The sequence below is a fragment of the Haliotis rubra genome, unplaced genomic scaffold (assembly GCF_003918875.1).
Source record: "Haliotis rubra isolate DU_JTF1 unplaced genomic scaffold, ASM391887v1 Scf695, whole genome shotgun sequence".
NCBI classification, from domain to species: domain Eukaryota; kingdom Metazoa; phylum Mollusca; class Gastropoda; order Lepetellida; family Haliotidae; genus Haliotis; species Haliotis rubra.
The window spans coordinates 231,407-246,758 of record NW_025767407.1 but is presented as its reverse complement, the minus strand read 5'-3'; the positions used below and the strand labels follow the sequence as shown (position 1 = coordinate 246,758).

Genomic DNA, 15,352 nt, shown 5'->3' with positions numbered 1-15,352 from the left:
TGTTCATGCATTCTCTTCACTATCTTGAGACATAATTTTGAAAAAATATTAGTCTGTCATACAGACCCTGAAACAAATATATCCAAGAAAGCCCTTGCAAGTCTAGAATATGTGGCAAGTCTAGATTTCTGAAAATGAAGAAAGTCTCTGGGTTCCTTTTCATTACATCTTATGATAATTTTTTATGAACAGTTTTTTCTGTAAAATATGTTCATTTCAGATTCTAGATGTTAGTCTATAAAAATATGTACACCAAAAAATGAGTTTTTTCTAAAAAGATAACAGTATATTACTTCTGTTCATTTGAAGTACCACCGTTATCAGTCGAAAGGTTATCTTCCTAATGCAAACTCAAGAATGGCAGTTTCTTAAAAAACAGGAGTGCTCAAATTTATGAAGTTTGATGCTACTGGTTAACAGTATTTACAGATATTGTTAAAGTTGACAGCAATTTGCTCTCCCCCACCTCCCAGACTATATGTTTAGTGTGCTATGACATCATCTGATCCCAAAACAGGAAGAAGAAGGGTTTATTTTGTATAAAGGCCATACGACACATCGTATAAGGTGGTACAATAGTGATTTTGGTTACCATTTTCATACAACAAGGCTAACAGGAGCAGAATAAACATGTTCTAAGAACTTGACTAAATTATTTATGATGGTAATGTCGGATGATGTACATATGCTGTGGAGTAAATAATAATATCCATGGACCATTTTCGGAATGTATGCCGACGCATATCCTCATAGCATTTACAAATATAAACAATATGGATTTCATCCTCAATACTTTTACAGTGTTTACATAACACAATATTATCATTGCAGGAGGCAGTACGTCTTCTAATATATTTGATACCTAGTGCATTACACCCTGATCTAAATAATGTGAACAGAAACTGCACTTATTACTTATGCATACATATATACATTCAATGATTTTAATATTTTCACAGGTCAACAGAGATTTATGGGACTTAGCATTACAAAGAAAGACTTATGTTCAATGATAAATATTTTTCACAGGAACATCTAGGGACAGATGCCACTCTTGCATCTAGGGAGCAGTTGTTAATTCTTTCATTAAACATATAGAAACATTTTTGTATCACCGACATCTTGTGAAATCCAAGCAGTACCAAAGCCAACATAAAATAACAAATCACTGACATGCCGAGCCCATGTGGGATGTTTCCTGAATTCAACAGGTAATAAAAATTGATAACATTGATATGGATATCTACTTTGATGCATTCTTAATAATCTTAGCCAGTATTTAATACATTTGACATAATAAACATTGCTTAAGGGTGCCCTCCCACATTCCCCATATGCAACAGCATTAGATGATCTGTAACTAATCTGAAGTAAAATTTGCAAAATTTTTCGATGGACAATTTCAATGCTTTCTCTTTTGCTGGAAAATTGCTAAACCCCATATCTCAAAACACCATATGTTAGAATTGGGACAATCTTTTTTATCAATAATATAAAATCCTTCTGAGAGTGAAATATCATATCGTCTTATAAATGACTTGATCGGCCACAGTGCCTTATTAGCTTGATCAGATAATGTTTTACATGCCCTAGTCCAAATCAATTTAGGAGTTATCATAAGTCCTAGATATTTATAAATATTGACAGTTTCCATTCGAATGCCATTATAAAACCATTTTTCATGTTTGGACAAGGGTCCACCCATTTTAAAAACAATTATTTTACTTTTATCAGTATTAATATCCATGCCCCATTTATGGGAATACATATGTAGGGCGTCAAGGCAGCGCTGTAATCTAATAACAGTATCAGCTATCAAAACCAAATCATCTTCAAACAACAGAGCAATAATATTCAACATATTTTTGGAGATAAATATACCATCATCAAACTTATTTTCTAAGGTCAGTACAAGCTCATTAATATATAAAGAAAATAATACCGGACTAAGGACACAGCCTTGCCGAACCCCACAGGCGCTATCAAAATATTCAGTTAATTTCTTACCATACTTACAGTGGCCTTTAGTATACATATACATTAGTATACATATTTTTAATCAACTTGAAAAAAACTGAACATTACTAATTTCATTTGTACAGTATTTGAGCAAAGTTTTTGAAAGGCATTTAGAAGTGGGACGAACATGAATACATGGCACGATTTTATGGATGAGAATTTGATGAAGGAGCAAGAATTAGCTTTGAAGCATTGTATAAAGAATAAAGAACTTGCTATCCATTAAAACATGTCATGTATTCAAGTATTTGAGCACATAAACATCAATCGAATCCTTCAAAGTACGTGACACAATGAGCCAAGTCAGAAATTGGTATCACCTTATACTTTTTTGGTCATTTCTTACTTCAAACATAGGGTCCTATTCTGGATCCAACTTCAGAAAGGATTCGTCTGGTTGTGAACGATGACATGTATTAAGTGACTAGAACCTGCTATTCGGCTCCAAGTTTGCATCAAATGTAATTAAAGTCCTAAATTAAAAACCAAGAGGTTCCTTTTCCTGTTTATACATATATACTGTATAGTTATAACCAATGTGATTAATTTGAAAGTGACTTGTTTAGTTTTACATTATTGGATCAAATTTTGTGATTTATAAATTTTAACTATGTCTGCCACAGAAACTTAGTAATTCTGTAATATTTAAATGTGTCGTAGCCAATGGCATAATTTATTTTACCAGTGTTTCATCTTTTCATCAGTGTATTTGTAATGTTTGTGTTGAATTTGACGAATCACGAGAAGGCAATTGTTGAAGTTTAAGTGTTGTTTGTTTTTTTTACTTATATATTCATATTACTTGCTTCGTCCACCTCAGGTGCTTGAATACAAGTTTTGGTCACATGGTTCATCAAATAATTTGATATTCTTTCTCTATAATGGTCAAGCATTATACTGGGGCGGTGGGGTAGCCTAGTGGTTAAAGCGTTGGCTCGTCACGCCGAAGACCCGGGTTCGAATCCCCACATGGGTACAATGTGTGAAGCCCATTTCTGTTGTCCCCCGCCGTGATGTTGCTGGAATATTGCTAAAAGCGGCGTAAAAACCAAACTCAGTCAGTCAAGCATTATACTGGTAATGGCAACGAATGGAGGAAGAAACACTGTCATTATGTTTTGTGGCATAACCAGCAGCTGTACACCAGTAATGTCTGTTCTCATTGTTAGTAGGGGCGGTGGGGTAGCCCTGTCGTTAAAGCGTTCGCTCGTCACAACGAAGACCCGAGTTCGATTCCCCACACGGGTACAATGTGTGAAGCCCATTTCTGGTATCTCCTGTCGTGATATTGCTGCAATATTGCTAAAAGCGGCATAAAACTTTACTCAATCACTCATTGTCAGTAAGAAAGTGTTTTTTCAATTAATGATACGTACAAAAACAGTTGGTGCACATCATATGTTAATCATGTTGTATTCAGATGTTCCAATAGAGGGGACAATATGATCAGTATTATTTCGACACAATCATGATATGTGGTGTTTCAAAGACAAATGTAAGTGCTCGTATATTTGCTGATAACTGAATAATGGATTTATGATGATGTAGCCTGTTTCAATAATGGCTTGACAGATTGGGAGCAAATTGCCTACAGCACTGGAATCGATCACAAGCCACAACAGCTGTTCAAAGATGCATCCATAAAGCATATCGGAGACCTGTGATCACTGGTTTGAATCACAGCTTCCTGATGAATTTCCATGTTTATCATCACTTACTTATGCTCAAGGGTTTCGCCATGTTGGTTTACCTGATCTGCATTACTCCTAGGTAAAGATGACATGACCAAATATTTACTGTTCAAAGTGCTGTTAACTTACTTAAAGCCGCCATCTTGTCAAGGTACAACAAGCAAGTTGAAGGTGATGAAAATGACAAGATATTACACCATACATTGACATGTGTACTGAATAAAAAATGTCATTAGGCATAATTAGAATCAAATTATCTGAATGTTTATAGTTTTATACTTATAGCCTTTGCTGTGTTTGGCTCGTTTCATACGATCTAAACACCAGTACATTTTACAGACTCATAGTAGGGATTTTTAATAATATGCTTGCCTTTATGATACATATGAAAATGAGTCAAGTTACCTTTGTCTTTGATTACATGTATTCCCACATTTGATATTAGATATGTCTGATATGAAACTGATTGGATTTTGCATGTATGCCTGATGTCATCTTATGAGTGTTCAGCAATGTGTTTTTTTCAACCCTTTAATGTGGTGCAATGTTATAGAATGCTAGGATGTCTGCAAATGAGGTTCTTGTGAGCATTACAGGTTGAGCAAGCATTGTTTTGATGCAAAATTCACACAATCCTATCAGTTCATCCAGATTATGTTTCTGTGTTTGTCAAACTAATCACACACTAACTACAGATCCTCATTATAGTGGAGGCATCTTGGTAGATTTAGGCTAAATCTGTTGCTTGTGACATTAAGGACCTGGCTCCCAATCTACAAATCGTTCATAGGGTCAAGACCTATCGTAGCAGGATACTTTATCGTGGGCTTACAAATCATGTAATGCTACCAACGCTTTGTGGATAGGGTTCCTGCTTTTTATTACCGAGTTTATCAAATGCCACTTTGTTACTTATGTAATGCTGACAGCAACAAATAGTCTCATTTATGTGTGGGCTTTACATCAAATGTGGAATGCAGGGGTCCTATTCTGCTCCAGAATTGCCAAGGACCACATTAAAAGTGACAACTGCAGGTCCTCATTCATTGTAAGGATGTTAACAGAGCACGATTCATTTACCAAAAAGCACTAGTGATGGTGATAGCTATTCCAGTTGAAGTTGGACAGTTAGTTAATGTCACTTTGGCTGGAGTTAAAAATAAACTCTACAGAAAAAGTTAAGGGCCACCCCAATTTTCAATATTTAAGTATTTAATAGTTCATATCATGATCCATATACATGTAATATTTAAATATTAAATATTTTGGTGGTCCTTAACTTTTACTGTAGAGTTTATTTGGAAATGTCTAGTTTTATTGCTGTTTGTATATGTATTGATGAATGATTAAGAAAATTGTTATATTCAAGATATTTTTATGGATTAAACTTCTTTTTAATTTCTCTCACGACGTTTCGAGACCATTCCAGGTCCCTTCATCATTGTCCCCCCTTGTAGCACAGTGTCAACTAAACTTGAGGCCAGCTCAGTATCAATACCCGCAGGAGTTCCACTGGTCAGTTGGACTGTATCATTACTTGATGAAGGGACCTGGAATGGTCTCGAAACGTTATGAGAGAAATTAAAAAGAAGTTTAATCCATAAAAATATCTTTGACATCAATGTACAACTTCTAAATGCCGCTGAAAGACATCAATTGTTATATTGTCAGTAAATTTCTGCAGATTGTTTTAATGAGATAAAAAATTCACTAATATCAGTTCTTTTTTGTTTTGTTGAGAGTATCCTTGTTCAACAGATCTATAGCTCAGGAAATGACAACATGAACTCACCCAAAGGAGTATATCCTGCACCACCAGACATGTCTAAAAATAGCATGGGATGAAGTTTCTCTTAGGAAATGGGGAAAATGTTTCATGAATGTTAGTGCAGGAATTTGAACAGGTTGGAGCAACATCAGTCTGCAAAGCAAAGCCCCATAAGGCTAATCTTAAGGTGACCCATGAAGATCTGGGTAAGAATTGGTCTTCAGTAACCCAAGAGGCGACTAACGGGATTGGGTGGTCAGACTCGCTGACTTGGTTGACACATGTATTCCAATCTCAAAGATCGATGTTCATGTTGTTGATCACTGGATTGGCTTGTCTAGACTTCGATTATTTACAGACGCCGCCATATAGCTGGAATATTGCTGAGCGCAAATGAAAACTTGAAGTGTCATTATCCCAGCGTGCACAGAGTACAGGGTTGAGGAGATATTGTCTTCTGGACATGGCATGATCTGTGAGGCCTGCCAACTTCTGGAAATTCTGAGGTCTCTTGCCAACTTCTAAGGCACTGAACATCACAGAGTTGTTCAGCCGAGACATGTCTTGATATTTGGCTGGCAAGGGCAATATTTTATCACCTTTCTGTCAAGCTTCTTTCGTTGATGTCGGATTTCTGTAGCTGCCAGGGTTGTTGTCCAGGGCTACTTCTAATGCAGAAATAGATCTGTTCCTCATGCAGTTTTATGTACAGATGCTTTGGAGCTGTCTTTTCTAGTATCCTTCACCTTGTGTCAGGCCACTGCATTCAATATCTTGAAATCTTCGTTCATGCCTATCATGCGCCTTTTTCAATGCATACGTTTGGAGGGATATTCCTCAATTGTACCCGATCAGTGAACTGTTTGGTTGTGATGTTCATTGACACATGCAAATGGCCAAGATGTGTGACCATGGACAGTTTTGCTTTCAGTAACAACCTCGTGTAAAAAGCAATACAGGTTGAAAGCAAGACGGATGTGACAATCGCTTAAACAACGAGCGCTTCTTGGTATAACAGGTCCAAGAGCTTTCCTGTTTAGAGTCGGTTAAAATTTCACTGAACACAGTGATCATAGACATAGTTACAACTCTCTCTTGAAAGGTCCAGGACCATGTCAAATATCAGACCTAATGTCGTCTGAAGTAAACTGAGAAACCGAAACGTGAAATGCAGGACTTATTCACAAGGGAGCATTTAGGTGTCAAGAGATGCCATTTGGGTACGTCAGAAACCTATGACCAACAGACACGCCTAAACTTTACGAATATCGATGATGTGATATCGTACAATATTAACAGCTGGCAAATTGCCGATTCTCGTACACTGATTTATCAACCTGGATCAGGCTTTGGTGTCCACATTGCACAATTCATCATGCCCTATCTCCGGAATTCTCTAAAAGTGTTAAACGAATCTCGCTCAATTGTTGTTCCTGCAGTTTTCAAGACCGTAATAAAGACTCACAAAAGGCTTTGTGGTTGACATGAACACGATATTACCAAATGTGACGTTTAACTAATCATGCCCTATCCCCAGAATTTTCTGAAAGCGTTAAGCGAATCTTGCTTCATTGTTATTTGTTATTCGTGCAATATCCAAGACCCGTCCGTAATAAAGACTTACAAAAGGTAATATGCTTGACATGAACACGATATTTCCAAATGTGACGTTTAATTCACAATACGATGTCCTCCTTAATTCGATACTGTAAAATAATGTACCCAGGCCTCATCATTGACGCAAGCTCTCAAACAATATTAAAAAGTCGCATTTGTTTATATTTACTACATTCAAGTAAACTTCTGTCTATCAGTTGTTAAATGCGACGTAAGCTGCCCTGTGGGGCACCCTTTACGACTTGGTTTTACCTCCTAGCAACTGTCGACCAAGAATGGAGACCAAATCTATTCTCTTTGTAACGACATACAATACCCAGATTATGTTTTCAGCTGACGTTGACAGTGTTTTTGTCTATGGAAACATTTATGTAAATCAATTTCTTCACACATCTGTCTGTTTCGCCATCATTGTCCTGCTTTGCTTTGTCTTAATGCAAAAACCACTATTGTATTGTATTGTATTGTATAGCTGCAACAGAGACCAAATCTATTCTCGGCCGACATTTGTAACGACATACGATACCCAAATTTGAGCAATCGTTGACTATGTCTCAGTCTATGGACACTGATCTGTACAACTACTTACCAGATTATACCTTCCCACATCTGCCTGTTTTGCTATCTTTGTCCTGCTCTGTTTCGTCTTAATGCCAATACCATTATTGAAACTGCAAACACCTGTCGTAATCTCCAACACGTGAACTATTAATTATCTCCCGCCTTGTTGGTTTCAAAGAGTGACGTCAGAAGCAGTGATTTGGTTGGGTGTTTTGTTTCATCAACCCACACAGCGGTAAAGTATGAGAATGTATATTCGTAATATGCCTTATTTTGTCTACCGACCGATGTTGCCAGACATAAATTACTTTCAGTGGTACTGGGTTTGGATACATCACGCTGCTGTATATTAACTATGCCCACGCGACAATATCCCAGAGTACCTCGTAGAACAGGAAGCTAATTCCACTGTGAACTCTGCCTGTAAAACTCGGGAAGTATTAACTGTCTTTAGGTCTTGCATTTTTAATCTACTCCACTGGACACCTGGCACAAGCTGAAGACCCTTACCTTGATCGTCATGCCAAACAAGCTGACAGTCCTACAAGTGTCACTGTGGTGGTTTTCTCTTCTACTGGTGGTAGGTGCATCTCTTCTGGTATTGGTGTTATACCGGGTAACACTGGAATGCCACCGTTGCTATGTTTATGATGCTGATTTAGTTGTTGGTTATGAATACCATTTACCAAATCAACACGACATAGATCTTACAATGTCTGTCCTTGTGGCTAAGTATTTATATCGAAAATAATCCCACATACCGCCATGTAAACTAGTTATTTTGTTTAATAGTATTTCTGTAGTAATTATATGGCAAGACCTATAACATATCACTCACATTGAATCTGAAATGGAATATCTGCTGCCGTGTTTTGTCAGTATTATTTTTGACATATCTACATTTCTGTGTGACGTATACTGACTGACTGAGTTTGGTTTTACACCGCTTTTAGCAATATTCCAGCAATATCGCGGCGGGTGTGACGTATATATGTTGAGATGACTTTAACACACTGACCCCATTGTGTAAAATATTTCATAGACATACATCAACGTACATGTGAAACACTTCATGCTAAATTTATGTTATTGTTTCTTAAACGTTTTCTGCAGGGTGTCATTACTACCGTGTTTGGACCAACGTTGCCAGACCTCCAGGATCTTTATGGAGCCAGCCTGAATGGCATATCAAGTCTGTTCCTCATAATGGGTCTGTCACTTAGCTTTGGATGCTTGGTGTCTGTAGTTCTTATGAAGTATTTGGAACCGACCATGGTGCTTGCACTCAGCCTTCTGCTGGAGGGTGTGTGTACAAGCACAATCGCCATCACCCAGTACCTGTTTATAGCGTGTCTGGCAACTGCTGGATCAGGGCTATTCATTGGATGCGTTTTTAACAGTAAGTATTTATTCGTTGCTATTGTTGTTCGAACTTGAATAGAGAATATCATTATAGCAAAACAGATTTCATCACAAGTCGAATAATTAAAACATGTCCGAGCTACAAAAACACAATGTATTAATTATTAAATCAAGGTTTATGTATCAGTAATACTAATTGAAAATCCCAAGGTATTAGTTTCATCTTTAGGCACAGTTAATTTTTATTCGAAGTACTGTCTAAATATCGTGTATTCCTGCGTTCATATATGCAAAAGGCAAATTTAATATGTAAGGAAAAAGACATTATTTCTCAAGATGTAGACAAAACAATTCGACATCGTGACAGTTATTTCATCCTTTGTCAGAACAAATGAATTTAAAATTGAGACGCAAAGCGGTAACCTCAAGCAGAGGCAAGTGTCAACAACAGTGTTATATGGATGTCGCTGTTGTAAAGTGATATAATGTACAACAGACCACAATATATGCCCATGCTTTAAACTAACACCCCAAACGTAAACTCGGACGTATACTAGGCACATAAAGAAACTGTGCATACAAAAATTTAAAATCTAAATTTATCAAACTTGTGTAGACTTAGAGATTAGTGACATGTATCTAACATGCATGCACGTGCCACGTTCCGTGACGTCAGTGGGTTCGTCCTTGAGACGTGCAATACGTTGTTGCACGTGCAGTCCGGGAAAGAGAAACAGAGCAAATGAATGCCACACAATACTGTCACTTTGGAAAGCTCAACCCCTGCCCTTGCGATCGTTCAAAAAATTAAACGGCTATTAAAACGCATAGCATGCCAAGGCTCACGTCTGCACAAGGTCATGAGGCCACCGGAACACAATTTCTGCACTGGTGAGACGCTACCAGAACACAAATGACGTCATCGATCGGCCACGTTCTGGACGTCCACGTGTAACAACGCTAAGGCAGGGCATATGGATAAGGGTGACCCATCTTCGCCACAGGTTTCAGACTGCAGTGATGACTGCCCGAACCACCCTAGGACTTTGCCGTATCCAACCCGACACAGTTCGACAACGTTTACGTCATCACGGGATCAGACCACGACGTCCCGCCATACGGCTTATCCTGACACAACATCATCGAAAAGCTCGCCGAATGTGGTGCCGAAATCATGTCCGCAGACCCTTGTTTTGGTGGAGAAACGTTGTTTTTACAGATGAGTCCAGGTTTAACATTTCCCATAGTGATGGACGTCAACGTGCCTATAGACGCGTGGGAGAACGTTATGCACAGGCCTGTGTCTTGGAGAGGAATCGCTTTGGTGGTGGTTCCGTGATGATTTGGGGAGGAATAACAGCACGCCAAAGAACTCCTTTGGTGATTGTTCAGGGCAACTTAACTGGTGTGGGCTACAGGGATCAGATTCTTCGACTTGTGGCAATTCCTTTTCTGCAACGTCATGGCCCTGGGTTAACATTCCAACAGGACAATGCCCGCCCTCATACGGCAAGGGTTGCTATGAATTTCTTGCAACACCACAACGTTGACTTACTGCCTTGGCCTGCAATATTCACCGGATCTCTCCCCGATAGAGCATGTTTGGGACGAGATGGATCGACGTCTACGCCGTCTTCCTCATCCGCCAGATAACGTCCTTGACCTTGCAACAGAACTTGAGAGAATCTGGCGTGACATCCCACAAGCCTTACTTGCACGTTTCATAGGCTCTATGCGTCGTCGATACACTGCTGTTCTCAATGCCGATGGTGGACATACCCGTTGTGACATGGTCGTTTGACCCCTGTCCCGCTTGTGGACTCGTGACGTCATTGTGATTGACTTTTCAATTGAAATTCTCCAGACATGTTATGGTCTCATGATCCCTCCATTAAAGTTTATATGTACCTTTGACATTGTTATCGTACTTATCAACTGGGATAATATTTTGACAATGCACAGTTTCTTTATGTGGCTAGTATATATGAAAGTGTTGATTGACGCACTGTCCACCAAATAGATCTGCATCTGCACAGAAGCGGGGAAATCTAACACTGTTTCTACATAGAACGACGTCAGTGCAGTTGGTTTTATTAAACACACCAGTACGCTGTAAATGATGATACTGACTGACTGACTGAGTTTGGTTTTACGCCGCAAAAGTACATTAAAATATATGAGTCTCGTGCGTCATGAAGAAGCACAGGTTGCGCAGCTCCACATTTTATCATGACCTCCTGGTAAAGTCAACTCTTTACTACCGTAGATGACACCATAAACAGACAAAATGTCAAAAGTTGCAAATGGATTACAAAATATTATGCCGATTCCAGTACGATGATATTTAGATTTAAATTTCTATGTTTTGTAAATCAAGATTTTACAAATGCAGAGTGCAATGCAGAGCTACAGATAACTTTTTGGGTCATTGAGTTATGTACTCACTTGTGTTCATCTCATTTGGGTATCCTAATTTTCCTTTGAGTAGCCAAATAAATTGCACTCACCTCACTCAAACTCAAATGGGTATTTGCCATTTTCCATTAGTTTTGAAAATATAATAAAATTTCAATGTTAGTGTTTGTTATTTATATTTGATAAATATCAAACACGATAAGAAAGACTGCAAGTTGTCAAGTTCATGTCCTGAAATAGAACCTCTCAGTATACCTCAGTTATTTTATCTATCCACCGGTACGCAAGCTACGATTTGACAGTTTTTAGTGTATGCATGTAAGATCACATTTATTGAGTATTTACAAAAATTCAAGCGTACTTGTACGCAATAGACTTAATAGAAATTGAGTTTTCACATAAATATTTGCGTAATTTACGCAGATACGCAGCTTATCTGTACCTCTGCAGTGCAACCCCACACACGCACATATGTTCTATTTGTCTAAATTGTGTTACGTTTGTTGTGTTACGGACATCTCTCCGTTATTTAGAATTTTAAACATTCCAGCCTCCTTGCCAGTTTCTCAAGAAGGTACTCGTCATAAGAACCTTAATCTAATTTTATCTAAGGAACATTGTCTTCGTAATCTCCTAGATATCAGAGGGACAAACTGAAAACTATGGTCGTATGACGTTAACAAGTGCTGTCATTTTCAAGATTCTTTTATAGAATCCTCCAGAAATTACATAAGTATCAGTCACAACGTCAATATTTGGTATGTTTTACGCCGCTTTTAGCAATACTCCAGCAATTTCACTGCGGGGGACACCAGAAATGAGCTTCACACATTGTGCCCATCTGGGGAATCGAACCCGGGCTTTCAGCGTGACGAGCGAACGCCATAACCACTAGGCTACCCCACCGCCCCTATAAGACGTTGAATTTTTGTCGTTGGAGTATTGCGTTCCATTTTTGATGGAGGGCTCTTTCCAATACATGAAGATTTTGAACCTGAGGATATATTTTTGCCACCCATAATGTTCAAGACGTGCTCTGTTGTATTGAGATCTGGACTCCTAGAGGGCCTATGTTGAGTTGCTACTAACGTGAGAAAGCAGCACGTGCACGATGTGGCCGAGCATTGTCGTCCATGAAGACTGCCCTTGTGTTCAGAGAATGGTAATCGGAATGGGGTACAACAACGTCTAGTATGTCAGTGATGTATCGCTGTCCATCAAGATTGTGTCTGATCGTCACAAGTTCATGTTTCCAGTCATGTGAGAGGCATCTCCACACCACCCATGGATCCCCACCAAACGGAACGTGCTCAAAGATATTCCGTTGTGCACAGTTTCTGTGGCGCCAAAGACGAGCTTGGCCATCAGTCATGAACAAAAGATATCGACTTTTGTACAAGTGAACTCTTCCCCATGACCTCACATTCCATTGACGTTGAGCTTGACACCAAGGTAGTTGTGTTGTTTTGTGCTCTGGGGATAATAACGGATGTCTGATAGGTCTTCTGGCTCAACACGATTTTAGGTGTGAGTGAGTTTAGTTTTACGCCGCACTCAACAATATTCCAACTATATGGCGGCGGTCTGTAAATAATCGAGCCTGGACCAGACACTCCAGTCATCAACAGCATGAGCATCGATCTACGCAATTAGGAACCGATGACATGTGTCAACCAAGTCAATATTCTAACCCGGATCTTCACGGGTCCGTTTAGGGAATTTCGGACCGTTCTGTTGGCCAAACGATGATGTGGAAGCAAATTTTTTAAACACGCCACATGACCTGGATGGATGAAATCGTGTGATTCTGAGAAGGGCTGTGTCCTCCCAAGGAGTTGCAACTTTTGATTGAACTGTACGCTTACAGTCCGTATGTTTGTCCGTAATCTGGCCAATTAGCTCATAGTTGATGGATGACAAGCAGCAGTCCAATGACATGCCAGCATTCCGCATATATATACTGATAGCTGCTCAAATATATATATATACTGTCCCCATAAATGCTAAATTCAACGACGATACCAATTACGATATAGAGCTGTAAGAACAGTTTACTCGCTCTGAAAACACGGGTTCGATTCCTCACATGTGTACAATATGTAAAGCCCAATTTTGGTGTCCCACGCCCTGATATTGCTAAACAGCGGCGTAAAACTGAACTCACTCATGTCTGGACGCTGTAGTTAAATAACGTTCATCTTTCTTTCAGCGGTCGTTCGTCAGTGCAACATGGTATTCCCAAAGTCCTCTTCTCTTCTCCATCTCCTCCTGGTAGCTGTATCTGTTGGAGCCTACGTGACACCACTCTTGGCGGAACCGTTCCTTGGACATTTTTGTTCATCTCAACAGATGAACAATTCATTCACACTGAACGGCTCTGAACCCCCTCTTGCCTTTCAGCCTTCAGTGAATGCCACTAACCGACAATATTCAGCGTTAAGAACCAACGAGGTGGCAGCCACTGGCCCAAACTTATCGTTCTCTGGTGGAAGAAAGGATACACCTAATACTCATCAATCTTCATACTTCAAGGCGGACGTTCGCACGTTTTATGTTATGATAGGTTTCTTAAATATACCACCTATTATTGGACTCCTTATTTTATTTAAGGTAAATAAAAACGGAACAGAGGAACAGGCCAATGAATCAGATATGGCCTTTGAAGTATTGGATAGAAATGAGAATTCTCTTAAATTCCTGTTATTTCTGGGAACACTACTTTTAGCGTTCGTATTGTTTTGTGGAGTGTCGTTCGCTTATGGCAACTTCTTGACAACATACGGTGTTGACAGTTCTCTCAAATTAAGTGTTCAAAGGATGGCAGTTATGACATCCGTGTACTGGCTGCACCATCTGATAGGGCGAATTCTGGGGACTGTGATAAGTACATACATTTCTCAGACACAATTAATCTACATTTGTTTATGTGGAGAACTGATTCCAGGAATTATGGTCTCAGGTGTTGTTTCACTAGGAGAGATTAGTCTTTGGGTAGCATCAATATTAATTGCTTTGTTTGCAGGTCCCCTTGTTGCGGCCATGTTCAGTTGGTCAAGACGTTATATATATTTTAGCCCGTTTGTATTAGGTTTGTGTACCTTTGCAGATTCTTTTGGGTCCGCAATGTTGCCTTTTGTTGCAGGGCAACTTATGGGTCACTTTGGTGTTAATGCTCTGATGTACTTCTTTTCGTCTCAGTCGATATTTCAGCTTGTGCTGTTCATCATCCTATCCGGTATTGGTACCTTGATGAGAGACTGAGGATGAGGGGTGTAAGGATGATTGTTTCAATCAGACAATCGGCGCCAAGGGTATTACATTCTTGTGGCAGCAAACTAACCATTCATGCATTACATATATACGTCGATATCTCGGAAAAGAAAGCCCATAAGTAAATTGTTTAGGATATGTAAGCAATATCGACCCGTACAAATCCAGAATTGGTCTTCAGCAACCCATGCTTGTCGTTAGAGGTGAACAAAGGGATCGGGTGGTCAGGCTCGCTAACCAGGGCCGCGTGGGGCAGCCCCCTAGAATTCTTTTACAGAATATTTTTTGGTAAATCAAAGTATTGATATCACAATCCCCCACCCCCTATTAAGAAAAGACACGTCATCGTATTCCAAATGCGTTGATCGATGCTCATGATGTTGATCACTGGATTGTCTGGTCCATACTCGATTATTTACAGACTGCCAACATACAGCTGGAATATTGCTGAGTGCAGCGTTAAACAACACACAATCCAAGTTTTGGAATGTCGGAACAGGTGTTGAAACTTGTAATGTCTAGTTCATTCATCAGAATGTTCTCATTCTCACTCTCGAGAGTGTTCTGTATTGACTATATGTCATGTGTCGAGTTGTCCATCATCCAAAACCATATTATACACACCACAAACTGTCACCATTGACGTTTG

At 39.2% G+C, this 15,352-nt stretch overlaps 1 protein-coding gene across 1 annotated transcript; it reads left to right on the top strand.

The window, feature by feature from the left end:
- Positions 1-7,985: 7,985 nt before the first annotated feature.
- LOC124258501 (major facilitator superfamily domain-containing protein 4A-like) lies at positions 7,986-14,713 on the top strand. Its single transcript, XM_046692573.1, has 3 exons — positions 7,986-8,236; positions 8,770-9,055; positions 13,643-14,713. Exons 1-3 carry the CDS (start codon positions 8,177-8,179, stop codon positions 14,692-14,694), a joined length of 1,398 nt encoding a protein of 465 aa, XP_046548529.1. The 5' UTR covers positions 7,986-8,176; the 3' UTR covers positions 14,695-14,713.
- Positions 14,714-15,352: the final 639 nt, after the last annotated feature.

Excerpts from the sequence above, each read along its gene's own strand:
- LOC124258501 (XM_046692573.1), top strand. The coding sequence starts at position 8,177 with ATGCCAAACAAGCTGACAGTCCTACAAGTGTCACTGTGGTGGTTTTCT. Across the intron at positions 8,237-8,769 it reads GGTTTTCTCTTCTACTGGTG|GGTGTCATTACTACCGTGTT; the intron begins GTAGGTGCATCT and ends CGTTTTCTGCAG. Across the intron at positions 9,056-13,642 it reads CATTGGATGCGTTTTTAACA|CGGTCGTTCGTCAGTGCAAC; the intron begins GTAAGTATTTAT and ends TCTTTCTTTCAG.